The sequence below is a fragment of the Papio anubis genome, chromosome 17, assembly GCF_008728515.1.
Source record: "Papio anubis isolate 15944 chromosome 17, Panubis1.0, whole genome shotgun sequence".
Classification (NCBI taxonomy): Eukaryota; Metazoa; Chordata; class Mammalia; order Primates; family Cercopithecidae; genus Papio; species Papio anubis.
Genome location: NC_044992.1, coordinates 47,292,930 through 47,312,527, shown reverse-complemented (window position 1 = coordinate 47,312,527; position 19,598 = coordinate 47,292,930). Strand labels below are relative to the sequence as shown.

General features: G+C 54.0%; 1 protein-coding gene across 2 annotated transcripts; it reads right to left on the bottom strand.

Annotated features, from left to right (window-relative positions):
- Positions 1-544: 544 nt before the first annotated feature.
- Positions 545-18,416, bottom strand: RAPGEFL1 (Rap guanine nucleotide exchange factor like 1). Of its 2 annotated transcripts, none has more exons than XM_009190545.3 (15): positions 17,553-18,416; positions 14,273-14,351; positions 11,624-11,759; positions 11,295-11,392; positions 7,167-7,279; positions 6,785-6,952; positions 5,637-5,734; positions 5,405-5,527; positions 4,668-4,846; positions 4,491-4,581; positions 3,900-3,950; positions 3,473-3,560; positions 3,176-3,240; positions 2,749-2,827; positions 545-2,502 (listed from the first exon to the last, which is right to left on the bottom strand). In XM_009190545.3, exons 1-15 carry the CDS (start codon positions 18,070-18,072, stop codon positions 2,378-2,380), a joined length of 2,013 nt encoding a protein of 670 aa, XP_009188809.1. In that variant the 5' UTR covers positions 18,073-18,416; the 3' UTR covers positions 545-2,377. The 2 variants fall into 2 exon arrangements, with proteins under 2 accessions (XP_009188809.1, XP_009188810.1); XM_009190546.3 differs by having other exon boundaries at positions 2,749-2,803; positions 17,553-18,415.
- Between the last annotated feature and the right edge of the window lie 1,182 nt (positions 18,417-19,598).

Genomic DNA, 19,598 nt, shown 5'->3' with positions numbered 1-19,598 from the left:
TTAGAATTAAACGTGATCTATTTATGCCACCTGGAACATGTATGAACTAAAACATCCCCTCTTCTGAGTTCCAGGCATTATGTGACATGTCGTGAGGTTGGCCTCTTTTCCTCTCACCCACATTTTCTTTCTTTCTTTTTTTTTTTTTTTAAGGCAGAGCCTTGCTCTGTTGCCCAGGCTGGAGTGCTATTGAGCCTTGCAACCTCCACCTCCTGAGTTCAAGCTAGTCTCCTGCCTCAGCCTCCCAAGTAGCTGGGATTACAGGAATGCACCACCACGCCTGGCTAATTTTTGTATTTTTAGTAGAGACAGCGTTTCACCATGTTGGCTAGGCTGGTCTCGAACTCCTGACCTCAGGTGATCTGCCCGCCTCGGCCTCCCAAAGTGCTGGGATTACAAGCAAGCATGAGCCACTGTACCCAGCCACCCACATTTTCAAAGTCTCTCCAAAACAGCCCTACTCCTGGCAGCACTGGGGGGTCATCCCCTCTCCCCTCCTTCAGCCCTTCCACAGCCTCAAAGAAAACAGAATGGAGAACAGCAGACAGGTTGATTCATAGACTTTATCGGCTTCTTTTCCACCCAGCAGTTTCTGCAATGACAACTGCGCCTGTACAATACACATGGTTCACTCTGTTAAAGCTGCAGGGCAAGGGGAGGGGGCTGGGGGGTCCCTGGGCAGGCATCAAGGTTAGGGGTGAGCAGCAGCAAAGACTGGGCCAGTGTGTCCCAGTATTCGACCCAGAGGGTGGTGGCAGCTGGAGTTCCAAGGCTGCTGGAAGGGGTCAGGAGGAAGGCTGGGAAGCTGGGGGCCGCAGGGAGAGGAGAGTGCATCAGCAGTAGCAGGGAGGGGGCAGGGAACAGGAGGGGGCCCATGGGACACTGTCAGGGCAAGAGGGCATGGGGCACAGTGCCTGCCTATGTTCATAGAGGATTTTTGCCACAGGAACAAGACAGATCACTGTATAAAAGGGTCTGTACAACATTACCTATGATACAATGTTCACATATGATACAAGGCTCTTTCCCTCTTTGAGTTTTAAAAAATAAATGTACAATTCCAGAACTTTGGGTAAAAAATATATACACCCTCATAGCAGGAACAGCAGCTGCTTTTGCTACTGCTATTGCTGCATCTTCAAAAGGGAAAGAGGTGGTGCCAGAAAGAAGGGTGAGGCTGTGCCAGGAAACCTCACCCAGTAGCTGCCAGGAGCCCCTGCACCCCTCAGGCCTTGAGGCTGGTGATGGGAGGGAGGGGAGCAGAGGTAATAAAGGCCTTGCCAGAGTCCGGTGGCGCCTTTACAGTCTCCGCCATCCCCCTCCCCCACTTTGGGGCTGCCTGCCCCAGGTATAGGGATCCACCCCACCCCAGCTCTATGGGGAGGACAAAGGAGGAGTCAAGACAGGGAGAGGGACAGAGACCATGTTGTTGGTGTCAGACACATGAGTCAGAAGGGGGATGCCAACTCCCTCCTTAGCAGTTAGATACCCCAAAAAGCAGGAATGTGGGCAGCAGACACCCCTAGCTCCTGATACTGCTCTACCCCAGCCCACTGCAAGGCAGGGGGAGGGTCCTCTAGGCAGCTGAGGCCTGTGTTTCCCTGAGCATCTTTTACCCTCTCATCAGAGTCCATTCCCGGACCTTCCAGAGGCCTGAGTGGGGGACTTGCAAGGGCTGATGGGTAACCCCTCCTACCTGCTGCCACTCCCTGCCCTGAAAAGCAGCTTGGCTCACCAGCCTGGGCATGCAGGGTAGCATGAGGAGCTGAGCAGGGAGTGTGGGGGTGGAGAAAGCACCCCGTACCATCCAGGGGCAGAGTAGACAAGGGTAGCACCAAACAGAAGGACCCCTCCCCAGTACACCCAACATCCGCCCTCAATTACCAGATGCACTCCTGCTCCCTAAAAGGAGACATACACACACACACACACACACAGCAACATAATATTCCTTGGGGTCCCAGCCCTGACCAGGAAGAAGCTGGACAGGTGGTGGAGAAGGCTGCCAATCCCTCCCACAATCCCACTCTGCAAGGCAGAAGGGTGGGCGGCATTCTTTCCTGCTGGGAAGAGGAAGTTGGAAGCTCCACCCCCAGAACAGATCTCGATGGGAGGGACAGAGGAAGGAGCTTTCTGCCCCCTTTCTCAGAGGGGACAGGAACCAGCAAAGTGTAGTTTTGGCTTGAAGGAGCAATGGGGAGAGGACTTCAGCAGGATGAACAGACTTATGGGTCCAGGGGTAAATCCATCCAACTTTTTCCTGTGGAGCAGGAAGTTGCTCCATGGGAAAGATGTCAGATGTTGGTTGAGACATCGTGCAAAGTGCTTGAGTGCCAGGTGCCCAAGGATCTGGCGGGTCTGACTGGAGCCTCCACTCTCACTGACTATTCGCCTCCAGCTTGTAGGAGAGCTCGAAGAGGAGGTTCTGGTTGTCAATGACCTGAAACTGGCGCACGTAGGCCTTGGTCTGCAGGTGATGGGGGGATGCCTCCATGTCCAAGCCTAGTGGGTAAAGAGGGAGAGGGAGTCAGGTTCCCAGCCTCCCTTTTTCCTCTACACACATACCGGGCAGAGGATCAGGCTGTGGACTGAGACAGATGTTGGGCAAGAAGGCCTCTGCAGAGGCAAGGACAGAATGGGGAACCAGCAAGTGTACGGAAATACACATTTGGACAGGGAGTTCTGCCCTGAACCCTCCCATTCAGTCAAAGCTCTACTTGTACTGCTTTCAGTACCCTGGGTACTCACAAAGGGGCCGGCTCCGGTATTTGCGGATTGTTCTCACTTTTTCGGCCACTGAATGCTGGGAGATGACAAGGAATGAGCCCTGAAAGGGGCAGAGAAAGAGGCTCCCCCTCTTATGCTCCCCCTCCGCCATTCTCCAACTCTGCTTTACTCCCTCCAGTCTCCAATTCTGGAGGGTCTCTGAAGGACCAAAGGAGTGGGTGTAACAGAGTGCCAGGTGAGGGGGAGGTGGAGTTGCCCCCAAGCTGCCTGTCAGCTCTGCCACCCGTGGGTGGGTTGCCACAGTGATGCCACCAGGGAGACAGTCAAGAGTCTGTTAGGCAAGCTGGGCACTTGGAGGAAGGCTGCTATTTTTGGGAGGTGATGAGAGAGGGAGAGGATGCAAGCCCCTCACTTGTGGGACTAGAGGTTTGCAGTGCCACTCACTCACCAGCTTCTCAATGTTCACCAAACCATCTACAAGGGTCTTACTCCCTTCGTGCAGAAAAGTCAGATCTAGGGGATGTGGAGAGAATCCAATGTGAGGAAAGGATAAGAGAGGAGGTCCAAAGGGGCCCCTGCACCTGAGGACCCCGCTCTTCCCCAGAACCCACTGTGTCTGGGGTGGGGGGCTCCTCTCCAGGCGGATACTCAGGGCTGAGTCGAGAGGGGGCTGGAAGTCTGAAGCGGGATATAGGAGAAGGGAAGCATGGGTGGAAGCAGCACAGCTTGGGAGTTACTCTCTCACCTTTGAGGATCAGAGGCACGAAGGGAATCACAGGGGGCTTCATTTTGGAGATCACTTCTCGGTAGCTTTTGTGGTTCCTGCAGGGGTCCTAGTATTCCACAGGAGAGAGATCAAGACTGGCCAATGCGTCCCAAAGATGTCCCCAGCTTCCTCCCTCACCCCCTGCCCTGTACACATTCCTCATCAGATAGGGGTACTGGGGGTTTTCTAATGGTGTGGTGGGGAGGGGCCTGACTACTCCCCCTTTACTTCAAGAAACACAGGGGCGCAATCCTTCCACCCTCCCCCTCCAGCATGGTAAGGAGGGTGGGGGTCACACACACACCCTAAACACCTTGAAAGGAAAGCTCGAGGAAGGGGGTTTATGGGAACAGAGGGTTTCTGGGCTCTAAGTCCAAGAGCAGAAGAAAGAGCCAAACCCACTCACCGTCAGGTTCTCAAATTTGCGGAACAAGTTCTTGAATTTCCCTGGCAGCTTCTGCAGAGTTTGAAGGAAGGAGAAGGGATATCAGAGTGGAGCTCCTTGGGTTACATGGGAGCCTCGGATTAATTCTCCCTGTTGGAGGGCAAAAGGGCCTGCATGGCTTGTAGGGGGCTGGGAAGCTGGTGGGTGGGGAAATGAAGTCAGGCCTTGGCTAAGTCTAGAAGCTTGAAACAGCCCAGAGGAATTCATTATTCTGGGGAAGGCCAGGTCTCTCTTATGTAGGTGCTTTGTACAAAGATGGCCCCACTGACTATGGCTGAAAATCAGCCCAACTCCCACAGCCAAGTCTGCGACCTGACCTGGCCAAGGGCTGCCTGCTGCGACTCAGGCGGGATCCTGGCTTTTCACTCATTTGCACAAAGACAGGGTCCATTAGCCAAGCTGTGCGCCCTGGGGTTGCGTATGCCAGAAGAGGGCGCCTCTCTCCAATTGGCACAAAGACTCCCACCAGGCCAGCGGCCGTCCCGAGAGGATGCAATTCGGGGAGCCCGGGATGCCCAGATCCCCAGGTAGGAACGGGAGGGGTCTCATCACCTCCCAGGTGAGTCGAAGGCGACTGACAGCAGCGTTGTCCAGCCCCATGACCACGGCGTAGAAAGACAGCAGGTCCTGGTTCTGCTTGCAGCTGCGGGGGTGGGAGGCGGGGTCAGGGGCGGGCGGCGGCGCGGGCCTCGGGCCTGGGCTCCCCCTCCCGCCGACGGCCGCACTCACAGGGCCGCGATCTTGATGAACTTCTTGAGCAGCTGCGCGCGCTTGCCCGGGGCCTCGCAGAGCAGCACTTCGGTGGCCACCCAGTGCGTGACCTCGCTGCAGCGCTGCAGCAGCAGCTCCAGGTTGGCAGTCTCCCGGCGGCCACGCTCCCCGTGGAACACGTAGTCCACGAACTCCAGCTGCACCCACGGCAGCGGAGAGGCGGCCAGGGCGCCCGGCAGTGAGGGGAGTGGGTGGGAAGATGGCAGTGCAAGGCGATGAGGAGCGAAAGGCAGGAGGGCGGGGGCGGAAGGGGTGGAAAATAGAAAAATAGAAGGGACAGGAGGCGGCAAAGATGCGGAAAAAGAAAACAACCAGCATTAATAATATTTCACCAGCTACCGAGCACTTACTAGGTGCCAGGCAAGCGCTCACGGCTGACATCCTCAAGACAACCATCTGCTAGGCATTATTGTCTCTGCCTTATTTTATTTCTTTAATGGTGAATATTTTAAAAACACAAATCCTGGGTCAGGTTCTGTGTAAGCAGCACTTGGGCCCTGAGCCACTCTGCTCTGAGGTCTCTCTCTCTCTGCGATTTTTTTCAGATGGGGGAACAAAGAGAGGTTACGGCCATGCGTTGCCCAAGGGCTTGCTGCAAGTGAGCCTTGAACCAGGACGTTGTGCTGCGAACACCGTCTCCCAATGGCACATTTCTCCCTCCAGCCCCCCAGCACAGCGCCAGCCTCGGTCCCCACCTCGTGCACACATCGGAACAGCTCCCAGTGGAAAGCAGTTAGGTGGTTGGCAACCTCCTCAGGCTCCACTCGGTGGATCTCCGTGTCTCCAGGGGAGACCTGGATCTCCTCGGGGAGGGGCACCTGGTGGCAGGCAGGGGTATAGGAGCTGGGCTCCTGGTGGCAGGATGAGGGATTGCTCACAGCCCCCCTCAGCCCCTCCATTCCAGCCAAGGCCTTGGGAAGTTCTTACCAGAGCCTCATAGCTGTCCCGAGTACAGGCAAACAGGTGGCTATTGATGCCCAGTGTGGTGAAAACACAGTCCTCAGTGGGCTGGAGAAGGACCTTCTCTGCAGGAGAAAGAGCTGCTCATCCTCAGCCCCTGCTGCCTGGACCCTCACACACACCCCACACTTGGCTCTGTCCTATCCAAAAACTCCTCACCCCACACTGACACATTGTAGACGAATGGAACTCATATTATCACCAGTTTATGCCATATTTATCTGGAATTGGTCAAATGATGATTTCTTTTGCATTTATAACTTTTTTCTACTCCCTTTCTTTCAAAGCTTTTCTCTTACTCTGTTGTCCTTGTGACACTGGGAAGGCTGAAATGTTTTCCTACTGTAGAGGAAAACAAAACTTCAGCGACATTGCTGGCTTTCTGCCTTCCCACTCATCCTGTGTGTTTAGCCTGGGAAATGTGGCATCCTTACATACACCGGGAGGTTAAAGGACCAGAACACAATCCATAGGTGAGTGAGGGGCAGCACACAGGTCAGAACCTGAGTCCTAGACCAGGGCATCCCAAACTTTTTTTTTTTTTTTTGAGACAGGGTTTTGCTCTTGTTGCCCAGACTGGAGCACAGTGTCACGATCTCGGCTCAATGTAACCTCCGCCTCCGCGGTTCAAGTAATTCTCCTGCCTCAGCCTCCCAAGTAGCTGGGATTACAGGTGCACGCTACCATACCCAGCTAGTGCCTCCCAAACTTTAGTAGGCATAGGAGTCTCCTAGGGGTCTTGTTCAAATCAGCATTTGAACAAGACCAGCAGGTCTGGGGTGGGGTCTCATATGCTGCATCTCTTTTAGAGACAGAGTCTTGTTATGTTGCCCAGGATGGAGCACAGTGCCTATTCACAGGTGCAATCATAATGTACTACTTTGGATTCCTGGGCTCAAGCAATCCTCCTGAGTAGCCGGGACTGCAGGTTTGCACCACTACACCTAGCAAGATGTTGCATCCTAACAAGCTCCCAGGTGATGTACATGAGGCTTGTCCCAGGACCATACTTTGAGTAGCAAGGGCCTAGAATTCAGTCTCTTCCCCTCCCACAGGGCACTGAGCTTGTGAGTTTCTCCTCTCGGAGGATCAGCCCAGTTCTTCCTGACCCTCACCTCCTGAGGAGGCCACAGCTACCAGGATGAGGGAATCCTCACGCCCCGCGGGCTCCTCTGAATATTGAAGTTTCTCCGTCACAGAACCCAGAATGTCCTGCACAGATGCTGAAAGGCGGCTGCGTATGGTCACGTAAGAGTGGTCAGGCATGTATACGCGGCAGAAGACTGGACGGAAACAGGAAAATGGCTTTCAACAGAGGGCAGAGTGGCAGCAGCTGGAACAGTTTCCTCCAGGGTGCCACTGTTCCCCACCTCTGAAGAAGGTCCTGTGAAAGGGGCTGGTTCTACCACCCAGATACCACTGAGGGTGCCCAAGACCCAGAGACATGTCCGCCTGAACCACTCAGGACACCCTGCCCCTCCTAATGCCCACACTCACTCTCATCAGAGCCCCGGAAGGCCACACGGGTCTGCAGACAGGAGTCTATCCGGCGAAAGTGGCGGAAGAGTGGCTTCACCTGCTTGCTGGGTGGCTGACTCTCCTCTGGAATCCTGGCATGGACACAGCTGGGCATCAGCACGCCCTGCCAGGCATATGGACAACCAACACCAAGCAGGCAACATCAAGCAAGAATATCAGAATTGGGTCAAGGATGTACCAGCAACAGTTTCAGAAGGTGGTTAAGGGGGTCAGAAGAGAGGACAATGAGCAGGATGGGGTAATTGTCCAAGTAATCCTAATCAAATGCCACCTTTTCCATGAATTCTTCTCTGGTCCACCCCAACCACCAGGAAGGTCACTTTCTTGTCTCAACTACTATAGAACATTGGGATAATGTTTATGTTCACCTCTTATCTCTTCTATGAGATTGAGAGCTTTTGAGGACTGGGATTTGGTTCCTACTGGATATTTTTTCATCCTCCAGGGCCTAGCACACTGCTTGGCACATGGTAGGTAGTAGGTCATCAGCCATTTGCTGAATTTTGCTGAAAATAACTTCACAGTCTGGGAAGGAGATAGACAGGCATCCAGCTACTTCTAAAGCCAGGCAGGAGGCGTTGATGATGTAACAAAGGTACCAGGAGAGTTCTGCTGGTGTGGGGGAAGGAGAAAGCTATTCCTAAAAGGAAGATCTAGGAAGTTTTCATCAAGAAGATAGCATTTGACCTGGGCCTTGGAGGAGAGCAGGAAGAGAAGGAGGTGGAGGCCAGGTGCAGTGGCTCACGCCTATAATCCCAGCACTTTGGGAGGGATTGGGAGGCCGAGGTGGGCAGATCACTTGAGGCCAGGAGTTCAAGACCAGCCTGGCCAACATGGTGAAACCCCGTCTCTACTAAAAATATATAAATTAGCCAGGGCTTGGTGGTGTGCACCTGTAATCCCAGCTACTTGGGAGGCTGAGGCAGAAGAATCGCTTGAACCCGGGAGGCGGAGGTTGCAGTGAGCCGAGATCACACCATTGCACTCCAGCCTGGTGACAGAGCAAGACTCCATCTCAAAAAAAAAAAAGAAAAAAAAAATGTCTGGGTGCAGAGGCTCACGCCTGTAATCCCAGCACTTTGGGAGGCCAAGGCGGGTGGTCAGGAGATCTAGACCATCCTGGCTAACACGGTGAAACCCCATCTCTACTAAAAAAAAAATACAAAAAATTAGCTGGGCATGGGGGCCGGCGCCGCAGTCCCAGCTACTCAGGTGGTTGAGGCAGGAGGATGGTGTGAACCCAGGAGGCGGAGCTTGCAGTGAGCCGAGATCGCGCCACTGCACTCCAGCCTGGCCGACAGAGCAAGACTCCGTCTCAGAAAAAAAAAAAAAAAAAGATGGCCGGGCGCGGTGGCTCAAGCCTGTAATCCCAGCACTTTGGGAGGCCGAGATGGGCGGATCACGCAGGTCAGGAGATCGAGACCATCCTGGCTAACACGTGAAACCCCTACTAAGAAATACAAAAAATAGCCGGGCCAGGTGGCAGCTCTGTAGTCCCAGCTACTCTGGGAGGCTGAGCCGAGAATGGCGCGGACTGGGAGGGGCGGAGCTGCAGTGAGCGGAGATCCGCCACCGCGCCTCCAGCCTGGCGACAGCGCGGAGACTGGCCTCAAAAAAAAAAAAAAAAAAAAGAAAAAAAAAAGAAAAAAAAAAAAAAAAAAGAAAAAAGAGAAGGGGTGGGAGGAGGGCATTCTGGCATTCTGGGGTGGACAATATAACGGACCGTGGGATGTTGGAGAGTGCAGGAGTTGAGGTGTTATGGATGGATGGGATGCAGATGAGATGGGAAGGAACAGCAGAAGGCAGAAAGGGAAGGGTATCCAATGCTGGGATGTTTCACTTTCTCTTGGAAGCATGGGGAGCAGGGATGCCTTTGGAACAGGAGCATGAAAGATCTCTCTAGTGTCAGCACAGAGAAGGGAGAGAAGGATGCTAGACCACAAGCTGAGGCCTCCCTAATTGTGCTGGGGACAGAGAAGAGAGGAACTAAAAGAGCAGAATGGATTGATGGATGGATGGATGGATGGATGGATGGATGCAGTGGTGTCCTGAAGCTGGTTCACACTGGCTCACAAGAGCATATTGTTAAGTTCTGGGGAATTTTGCCAACTGTTTTTTAAAGAGCCATTAAAATATAAATAAATAAATATATCTCCATATATAAATATATATGTTTTAAACTTATAGTCAGGCCAGGTATGGTGGCTCACACTTAGAATCCCAACACTTTGGAGGGCCAAGGTGGGAGGATTGCTGGAGCCCAGCCTGGACAACATAATGAAACCCTGTCTCTATTGAAAAATAATAATACAAATTAATAAATCATACATAAAATTTGTAATCAAATAAGTTATTATAAAAAAAGTAGTTTCCTTCCTGTTTCACTTTTTTTTTTTTTTTTTGAGATGGAGTCTCGCTCTGTCATCAGGCTGGCATGCAGTGCCACAATCTCGGCTCACTCCTGGGTTGAAGCGATTCTCCTGCCTCAGCCTCCCGAGTAGCTGGGACTACAGGCGCATGCCACCATACCCAGCTAATTTTTGTATTTTTAGTAGAGACGGGGTTTCACCATGTTGGCCATAATGGTCTTGATCTCTTGACTTCGTAATCTGCTCACCTCGGCCTCCCAAGGTGCTGGGATGCGGGGATTACAGGGGTGAACCACCACACCCGGCCCACCTTTTTTTTTTTTTTTTTTCCTTGAGACGGAGTCCACTTTGTCACCCAGGTTGGAGTGCAGTGACGCAATCTCAGCTCACTGCAACCTCTGCCTCCCGGGTTCAAGACATTCTCCTGCCTCAGCCTCCTGAGTAGCTGGGACTACAGGCACATGCCACGGTGCCCGGCTAATTTTTCTATTTTTAGTAGAGACAGGGTTTCACCATGTTGGTCAGGCTGGTCTCAAACTCCTGACCTCATGATTCGCCCACCTCGGCCTCCCAAAGTGCTGGGATTACAGGTGTGAGCCACCGCACCTGGCATTTTTTTTTTTTTTTTTTTGAAGGGATGGAGTCTCGCTCTGTCACCCAGGCTGGAGTGCAGTAAGGTGATCTCAGCTCACTGCAACCTCCGCCTCCTGGGTTCAAGCAATTCTTCTGCCTCAGCCTCCCGAGTAGCTGGGACTACAGGCGCGTGCTACCATGCCCGGCTAATTTTTGTATTTTCAGTAGAGATGGGGTTTCACCATATTGGCCGGGCTGCTCTGAAACTCCTGACCTCGTGTTCTGCCCGCCTCGGCACCCGGCCCTATTTTTTTTTTTTTTTTTTTTGTAGTGAAGACAGGGTTTCACCATGTTAGCCAGGCTGGTCTTGAACCTTAAGTGATCCACCCGCCTTGGCCTCCCAAAGTGCGTGAGCCACCTTGCCCAGCCGTTTCACTACCTTTTACTGCATCTACTATATGGTGGAGATACTACATAATGGCCTGTGCTGCACGTCTCTTCCCAGCTCCTCCTTCAGTGCTGTCACGTTGGTAGCTTGAAATCAGCCATGGTGACAGAGTTTACACTGTAGGAATCAGCAAAAGCTACAAATCAGGGTTCTTTCTCCTGCAGCACTGGTTGTTAAATATTTACCATTACACCACTGGATTATCAGACAAATGAATGGGAGAATGGACAAAAAAGTGACTGGAGACAGCGCTTTGTGCCACCCTCCTGTGAGAGAAAAGAGCTGAAATAAAACCATATTGGAAGCGGGGCACAGTGGCTCACACCTGTATTTCCAGCACTTTCGGAGGCTGAGGGGGGCAGATCACTTGAGGCCAGGAGTTCGAGACCAGCCTGGCCAACATGATGAAACTCATCTCTACAAAAAGTACAAAAATTAGCCAGGCAGGGTGCACCCCTGTAATCCCAGCTACTCAGGAGGCTGAGGCATGAGAATCACTGGAACCCAGGAGGTGGAGGTTGCAGTGAGCCTAGATTGCGCCACTGCTCGTCAGTCTGGGCAACAGAGTAAGACTCTGTCTCAAAACAAACAAACAAGCAAATCCATATTGGAGCCAATAGGCCAGAGGCAGCCCCTGTAGTAGAGGAACGCAGGGAACCTCTTTCCTGTTCCCACCCCTGCCCCACTCCCCCTCACTTTAGTTCCACCGTCTCCACCAGCTGGTGCAGCCTCAGAGTGTCCTCTCGGAGGCCCTGGTAAAGGGACTCGTCCTTCATAATTAGCAGGTATAGATCCTGGAGAGAGGAGGACAAAGAAGGTGAAGGAAGGGGTCTCATCCCAAGGGCTACTCTCTGCAGGGGCCAGGCAAGGTCTCCATGCCTTTGAGCACAGGAGAGTCATATAAGCTAAAGCCCCCTGGCATCTCTTCCTTCCAGGAACCCAGCATAAGAAGTACGGCTCCTTCACAGGGGCCCCCTTCCAGAGCTAATAGCCTGTTTACCCACCTTCTCTTCCCCCAGGCCCACCTTGATGATGTGGCCGGCCCCCTCTTCCTCTTGAAGCAGCCCCTGGTAGGTGTCCAAGAAATGGAGAAGCATGGCTAGACAGGCCTGCTTCCGGCCCAGCCCCTCAGGGCCCTCCATGCCTCCTGCCCGAACAAAGCTGACCCTTAAGTTAAGAAAAATCCCTAGGCAAGCAGACCTGAGGAACTGAGAAGCAAGATGGGAGGCTAGGCTGGGTGCAGTGGCTCACGCCTATAATCCCAGCAGTTTGGGAGGCCGAGGCAGGCAGATCACCTGAGGTCAGGAGTTCGAGACTGGTCTGGCCAACATGGTGAAACCATGACTCTACTAAAAATACAAAAATTCGCCGGGCATGGTGGTGGGTGCCTGTAATCCCAGCTACTCCGGAGGCTGAGGCACAAGAATTGCTTGAAACCGGGAGGCAGAGGTTGCAGTGAGTCGAGATAGGGCCATTGCACTCCAGCCTGGGTGACAGAGGGAGACTCTGTGTCAAAAAAGAAAAAAAAAAAAAAAAAGGAAAAAAGCCCAGGTGCGGTGGCTCACACCTGCAATCCCAGCACTTTGCAAGGCTGAGGCAGGTGGATCACTTAAGGTCAGGAGTTTGAGACCATCCTGGTCAACATGGTGAAACCTTGTCTCTACTAAAAATACAAAAATTAGCCGGGTATGGTGGCAGGAACCTGTAATCCCAGCTACTTGGAAGGCTGAGGCAGGAGAATCTCTTGAACCCAGAAGGCGGAGGTTGCAGTGAGCCAAGGTCATGCCATTGCACTCCAGCCTGGGCAATAAGAGCAAAACTCCATCTCAAAAGAAAGAAAGAAAGGTGGAAGGCTAAATTGCCCCCAAATATTCTCTAGATTTGGGGCCAGAAAGAAAGGAGTTTCAGGGGTCCTGGAGCCAAGACCTCCTAATGCCCCAGCCTAGGCTTTTGCTTAGGGTAGATAGTGATGACCACTTGACCACATCCAGCTCCTGCAGGTTAGACAGGTTAGATTTTCACTTGAGGATAACCTGCCCAGACCCTTCCAACCTCTGGCCAGCCCAGGGCCTGGAGCTCACAGTGCACCTAATAAAGGCCAATGGTGTTTACCACAAACCTGACTATACCTCACTGGAAGGCCTGGTGTTTCTAAGACAGCTTGTTACTTTATTTGTTTGTTTATTTAAGAGGGAGTCTGGTTCTGTTGCCCAGGCTGGAGTACAATGGCACGATCTCAGCTCACTGCAACCTCTGCCTCCTGGGTTCAAGCGATTTCTCCTGCCTCAGGCTCCCGAGTTGCTGAGACTACTAGGTGCCCACCACCAAGCCCGGCTAGTTTTTTGTATTTTAGTAGAGACGGAGTTTGACCTTGTTGGCCAGGCTGATCTCAAACTCCTGCCCTCAAGTGATCTACCCGCCTCAGCCTCTCAAAGTGCTGGGATCCAAAAGCATGAGCCACTGCACCTGGCCAAGAGCCTGTAACATTGTACTCAATGGTCTGACATTTACAATTAGGTCTTAAAATAACTCTGTGAGAGGCCCATGCTTACATGAGACCCTATGAAGAGCCCATCCAGCGGCTCCTCTCTAGCAGACCCTACTGAAGCACAACCGTGGCCTGATGTTTACATCAGACCCCAGCATAACTCACTGGGCAACCAGATGTTTTAGAGCAATAATTCAGTGGGGATAGAGGCGCCCTTAGTAGAAAAATAACACCATGGCTGGGTGCAGTGGCTCACGCCTGTAATCCCAGCACTCTGAGAGGCCAAGACAGGCAAACCACTTAAGGTCAGGAGTTCGAGACCATCCTGGGCAACATGGTGAAACTCCGTCTCCACCAAAAAATACAAAAAGTAGCCAGGTGTGGTGGTGTGCTCCTGTAGTCCTCAGCTACAGGGGAGGCTGAGACAGGAGAATCACTTGAACCCAGGAGGCAGAGGTTGCAGTGAGCCGAGATCACACCACTGTACTCCAGCTTGGATGACAGAGCAAGACTCCATCTCAAAATAAATAAATAAATAAATAAATAAATAAATAAATAACACCTTTCATTTGTACAGGGCTCTGCAGCCTCCAAAGCACTCCCATATCTGCTATCAGAGTGATCTTCATAGCAGCTCATAAATAGGCAGGGCAGGTGCTATTTACCTCCATTTTACAGAAGAGGTAACTGAGTCCCCACAAGGTTAGGTAATCTGTCCAAGTCACACAGCTGATGAGTAGAAAAGCTGGGACTGAAACCCAGGTATGTTTTCTTTTCTTTTCTTTTTTTTTTTTTTTTGAGACAGAGTCTCACTCTGTCGCCCAGTCTGGAGTGCAGTGACGCGATCTCGGCTCACTGCAACCTCCGCCTCCTGGGTTTGAGTGATTCTCCTGCCTCAGCCTCCCAAGTAGCTGGGGTTACAGGTGTGTGGCACCATGCCTGGCTAATTTTTTGTATTTTTAATAGAGATGGGGTTTCACCATGTTGGCCCGGCTGGTCTCGATCTCCTGACCTCAGGTGATCCACCCACCTTGGCCTTCCAAAGTGCTGGGATTACAGGCGTGAGCCACCACACCCAGCCCCAGGTATGTTTCCTAGGGGAGAGTTTAGGCTCTGAGATTGCATGTGGGATGGAGGGAGTGGCTCCCTTCTGACCTCTCCTTTTACAAACTCCACAAAAGGATATTACTGGTGTAGCTCCTGCAGAAATTTCTCCGTCGGGAGGAAGAGAGAATGGGTAAGGACAATGTCATCCAGCAGGATATCTGTAAAGATCAGTGGGCACCACGGATGTCAGGAGGGCACTTCCAGAATGAAACTGGAAATGCAGTGCCTCCTTCTCTTGCCCCTGAGGGCAAGTTCTCTTTAGCCAGGCTGGAGCCCCAGCCACCTGCCCCGTCATGCTCTGCACACACGCACACACACATGTGTAAAGGTTCTGGGCAGCCGCTGCGGGGGTGGGTTTGGCAGCTGCCAAGGCAGCTGAAGGGAAGGGGGGGGCGTGCCTTTGATGGCCATGTGCACTTCTCTTCAGAGTATGTGGGAAGTTGGTCAGATAACACACCAAGCCTGAGTTCTGCCTGAAAAAAGAAGTAGCCCACAGAAGATTCTCTAGACAAAGAGTATTTCCAAACACAGAGGTTAGCATCAGTGGGGAGTGTGTGTGTGTGTGTGTGCGCGCGCGCGCGTGTGTATCCCTCTTCTCCTCCCCATTCCCTACCTAACAGCTTTGAGTTCTAACTAGGCAGGTGGGAACCAGCCTGACTGGAAGAGACTGCCATTGCTTTGATCCCAGAACCTTTAAATAGAAATCCTGTGTCCTTTAGGTGCCCAGAGACAGAAGGGTTAATGATGGAATGGTGAAGGGGAGCGGCTCCTCTCACCACCCCTTTCCCCTCCACACCCCCGTCTGGGCCTGGCTCAGCCAGTCAGCCGGGTACAAGGTCGCCCTGACTTGCAGCCAGCCCTGGGGTGGGGCAGGGCCGCCTGGCACACACAGACAGGCAAGGTGCAGGGAGGGAGCCAGGTGTCCTCACCAGGACAGGTTAGGGCCAGGTCCCCAGGCACGGTCCCAGGACAAAACCAAGACTTCTGACCGCCTTTGGTTCACTATCCCCTGTGGTCAGTTCTAGCAACGATTTCATTTCGCAAATGTGAAACTGAGGCCCAGAGCTGGGAGGGACTTGCCTGGAGCTGGAATAAGAACCCAGAACCCGAGGCAAGCAGAGTGTTAGGGTAAAACCTAGTGGTCAGAGGGGGCTGCTTAGACGTTGGAGAGGCTTTGGTAGGTTAAGAGTAACTTCTGTAAGTTCTCTCCTCCCACACACCCTGGGAGGAGACCAGGATGACTTGAGAACATTGGTTTTATTGGAGAACATCAGAGTGGCAGGTTAAGCTGATTCTCATTCACCCTGAGACTGGTTTGGAATTTCCCAAACCAGTTACTCTGGGAATCAAGGCTGCCAGATAACATGGGTGACATTTCAGGAGTCTTACCCCAAGGGAGAATGAGCAGAGCATGTGGCACCAGGCCCCTGTAAATGGGGAAAGACAGTTTCTCCCTTTTCCTCCCTGCCCAGCTACCCTGCTGTGTTCTTACAATGAGTCAGCCCCCAGCTCTGACCCCCAGCTTCAGGGATGGGGGTGAGGAAACGAGAGGCCTGACATCCTTCATAGACTTTATCTCACAGGATTCCTAAGCTGGAGCAAAGGAAGAGTAAGATGGAGCAGAGTGGAGGAGATGCTGATATGGGGGCCACAGTTGGGCAACTGCCTTTTCCAAGGCAGGCTCTGGGCCAATGTACAGCCTCCCTAGGGAATGTGTCATAGAGACACAGGGTGTGTGGTGTAGGCGGGAAGTTATGGTTAGGAGAGCTGTGTGTGTCTGATATTTTTCTAATTAAATCCAAAAGGTGTCAGCTCCCCAGGGCAACTACAGTCTGCGCCAAAGGAGAGGACCCAGGTCTTGAGAAGGATCTAGGAGAGTGGAGCCCCCCTCCACACATCTAGGTTGGGGTTCCCTGCCGAGGGCTGAGAGCAAGTGTGAAAGCCCTCAGCATTAGGGTCTCAGCCAGGGTTCCCAAATCTCAGACCCTCCTGGGCTTAGTGCAATGCCTAGAGCTAGACCTAGAGACCCCTAGGTCTTCTACCTCAGCCACTAACCAGCCATTTGGGGCCTTGGTTTCCTCAAAGGCCCCTTAGTAGGGGTGCTGAAAGGGAATGGTGAAATAGTATCATCATTTAGGGAATAAGCTTCTCAGGGTGTGGTGATTATGTTTTAAAGAGGCCGTGTGCCAGGTCCAGTGGCTCATGCCTGTAATCCCAGCACTTTGGGAGGCCGAGGTGGTGGTGGGGCGGGGGTGAATCACGAGGTCAGGAGTTCAAGACCAGCTTGGCCAAGTTGGTGAAACCCTGTCTCTACTAAAACTACAAAAATTAGCCAGGCTGGTGGCTCATGCGTGAAATCCCAGCACTTTGGGAGGCCAAGGCAGGCAGATCACGAGGTCAGGAGATCGAGACCATCCTGGCTAACACGGTGAAACGTTGTCTCTACTAAAAATACAAAAATTAGCCAGGCGTGGTGGCATGCGCCTGTAGTTCCAGCTACTCGGGAGACTGAGGCAGGAGAATCACTTGAACCTGGGCGGTGGATGTTGCAGTGAGCTGAGATCGCACCACTGCACTCCAGCACTCCAGCCTGGGTGAGAGTGAGACTATGTCTCCAAAAAAAAAAAAAAAAAAAAAAAAAAAAAAAAAAAAAAAGATAAAGCTGTGTGCTGAGGCCTGCCACCAAAAGGGACGAGTAGAAGCTGGAGGCGCTTGGATGCCCTGGATGCTCCAGGGCCCTGATGCCGACCCAGCCACCTCTCCCCTTCCAGACACCTTCTGAGTCTACCCCAAGAAGAACACTATCCCCCCCACCAAACTGCTAAGGACAAGGCATCCCTTTGCTGATGCCTAAAAGGCAGCTTGGGGCCTGTGCCTGTCTGGCACTTCCTCCTGGGGTGGGCCAGCCTGCGCTGTGCAGGCCTCTGAACAGTCAGGGACCCCAGGGTTTTCAGGGCTCAAGCACCTCTGGCGGGTGGCATGGCTGCGCTGGGCAACTTCCATCTTAATGTGTCAGGCCCTAATTTGGAGCCACAGGAGGAGGTATTCAACATCAGGGACCCATGGGAGTCAGTGGCTACGATGCCCAGGGGAAAGGAAGGGTGACTGAAGGAGAGTAAGAGGCAAGAGGCTCAGTTGCTTCTCCAGATGGGGGTGAGGCTGCTGTAGGGAGGAAGGTGGGTACTGCCCTCCTCTTCCGCGGGAGGGTCTGTGCCTCCGCTAGGCCCCTAGCCGGCTTCCGCGGACCACTCAACCCCATAACCAGGCCTCAGCACGGCGCCACCCCCACGCTCCAAGGGCAAGGAAGAGGAGCTGGGACCAGCCCCTGCTCCGAGTGTTCAAGCCCACTGGCTCCTTACCTGAGGCGCCGCTGTCCCTGGTGGCCCCTCCAGCAAGCCGCTCCAGAACCCGGTTCAGAAGATGCTCCGGCCGCTCGGGGGCGCCCAGGGGGGCCCAGGGCGGCGAAGTCAAGGGCTCGCCCGGGGACAGCTCGTCAGATGAGTAGGAGGAAGGGGAGCGCAGGGGCCCCCCTCCCCCGAGCGGCCCGGGCCCTGGCACCTCCTCCAGCTGCAGCCAGCAGGGCCCCCCGCTGCCCGGCTCCTCCGCGACCCCCGCTAGCTCTCCCCCTTCCTCCTCAGGAGGCGGCTCCAGCCCCAGCTCGGCGGGGGGCTCCCGGAGGAAAGCGGGGAGCAGCAGGCGAGACACGCTCTGACGCCGCTGCAACGACCGCGGTCCCCCGGCTGGACAGCCGCCCCCGCCGGGTCCCCCACCCCCTCCAGGCCCACCGTAGCTCCCCGGATCCCCGCCGGGACCTCCCGCCACCGTTCGGCCCGCCAGCTGCGACGTCTGCTTCTTCAGAAATTTCTCCAGCGGCTTCATGCCCCCCCCCCGCCCCTCTCCTAGGGGCCGCCGGGGGACCCAGGTGTCCCAGGCGCGGGCGGGGGGGCGGACGGGGACACGATGCTCAGAGCTGGAGGAGCAGAGGACCGTGCCAGGAGCCGGACTGGGGACCAGAGGTGCCGAGCCTCGCTGGCCAGAGTCCAGTGGCCAGTAGCCGGGGGAGGTGCCAGAAGGAAGGAGTGCCCGCTCTCAGCAACCCCCCATGCCGGCTGCAGCTGGCACGCGGCCCGAAGAGTGGGCAGGCTGCGGGGCCGGTGCCCCCGGCTCTGCGCTGCGGCGGCAGAAGCAGCGGGCGGAGCGCAAGGCTGAGAGGACGCGGCGGCGGCTGCGCTCCTGGCCGTGAGGAGGGGGAAGGTGGCAGAGCTGAGACCGCGCCCCCTCCTCTAGTCCCCGCCCAGTCCCCGCCCAGTCCCCGCCCCTGCCCTTCCTCGGCCCGCCCCCGCGCCGCATGAGGCTTGAACTCGCGCGCTGGGGTTGACCACGAGGGAAACAGTAAGGGACTTGGGTTCTGAGCAGAAGAAATTAAGGGCAAAGGTAAGGCAGAGATTTACCAATGGGGAAGGATTCTTGGCTCAAGGGATAACCGGGTCTCAGCATCATTTCAAAGTCAGGACAGGTCTGTGACCTGGACACCTTGACTCAACTACCTGTGTACCCAAGTCAGGCCTAAAGATTGCTGAACCCATGAGTGTGCACCTTTCCCATACTCACAGGAATATGTGGACTTTATCTTCCTTCTGTGAGAAGGGCTGGGAAGGCCTCGGGTGAATTAGCATTGCCACTGGAGGCGGTGCCCATCTGTCCTCTCTGGTAGGGCACCATAGGTGGTGTGGGCCTGGTCTGTGGGCAGGTACTGGCAGGCAGGTAGGAGCCAGGCAGGGAGCAGCAGGTTGTGGCAGGTCTAGCTGGGGTGAGGAGGGGATAATAGGCAGTGGGGAGGAGACCAGGAGCACAAGGGCACCTGGGCCCAGCTGGCAGCAGAAGGAAGCAGGGCCATGGAGACAGGTGACAAGCCCCAGAACTGCCAACTATCATTAAGCACAGAGCCCAAGTGTACATAGCCATGGAGTGGGAAAAGTGGTGCCAAATTAGCACTCCAAGTAATCCTTACTCCTGATGCCCACGCCAGGAGCATTCTGTCCTTAAGGATATGCTGCCCCAGAAGGGGGGGAGGGCAGCGTAAAGCCATGTTAAGTGTGAGAACATCCAGGTTAGACTTACTAGGCGCGGAGAGTGGCAGCAGGTTCCGGGTGGGTTGAGGCTCTCTAGACAATGCCCCACCCCTGTTTACCAAGCACCAACCAGGCAGGGACAGGAATGCTAATGGCTGGGAGTGGTAGTAAAACTCAACAGGGTGTGTATGACATACGTATCAATGTATGTGCATATCTGTTCCCATGTGTGCTAGAGCATGTGTTCACAGAAATAAAGCTTTGCACACCCATCTGTTTGTGGATTTGGAAACAGTAAAAAGACGACAGTGCACAATTTTGACTAAGAAGCTG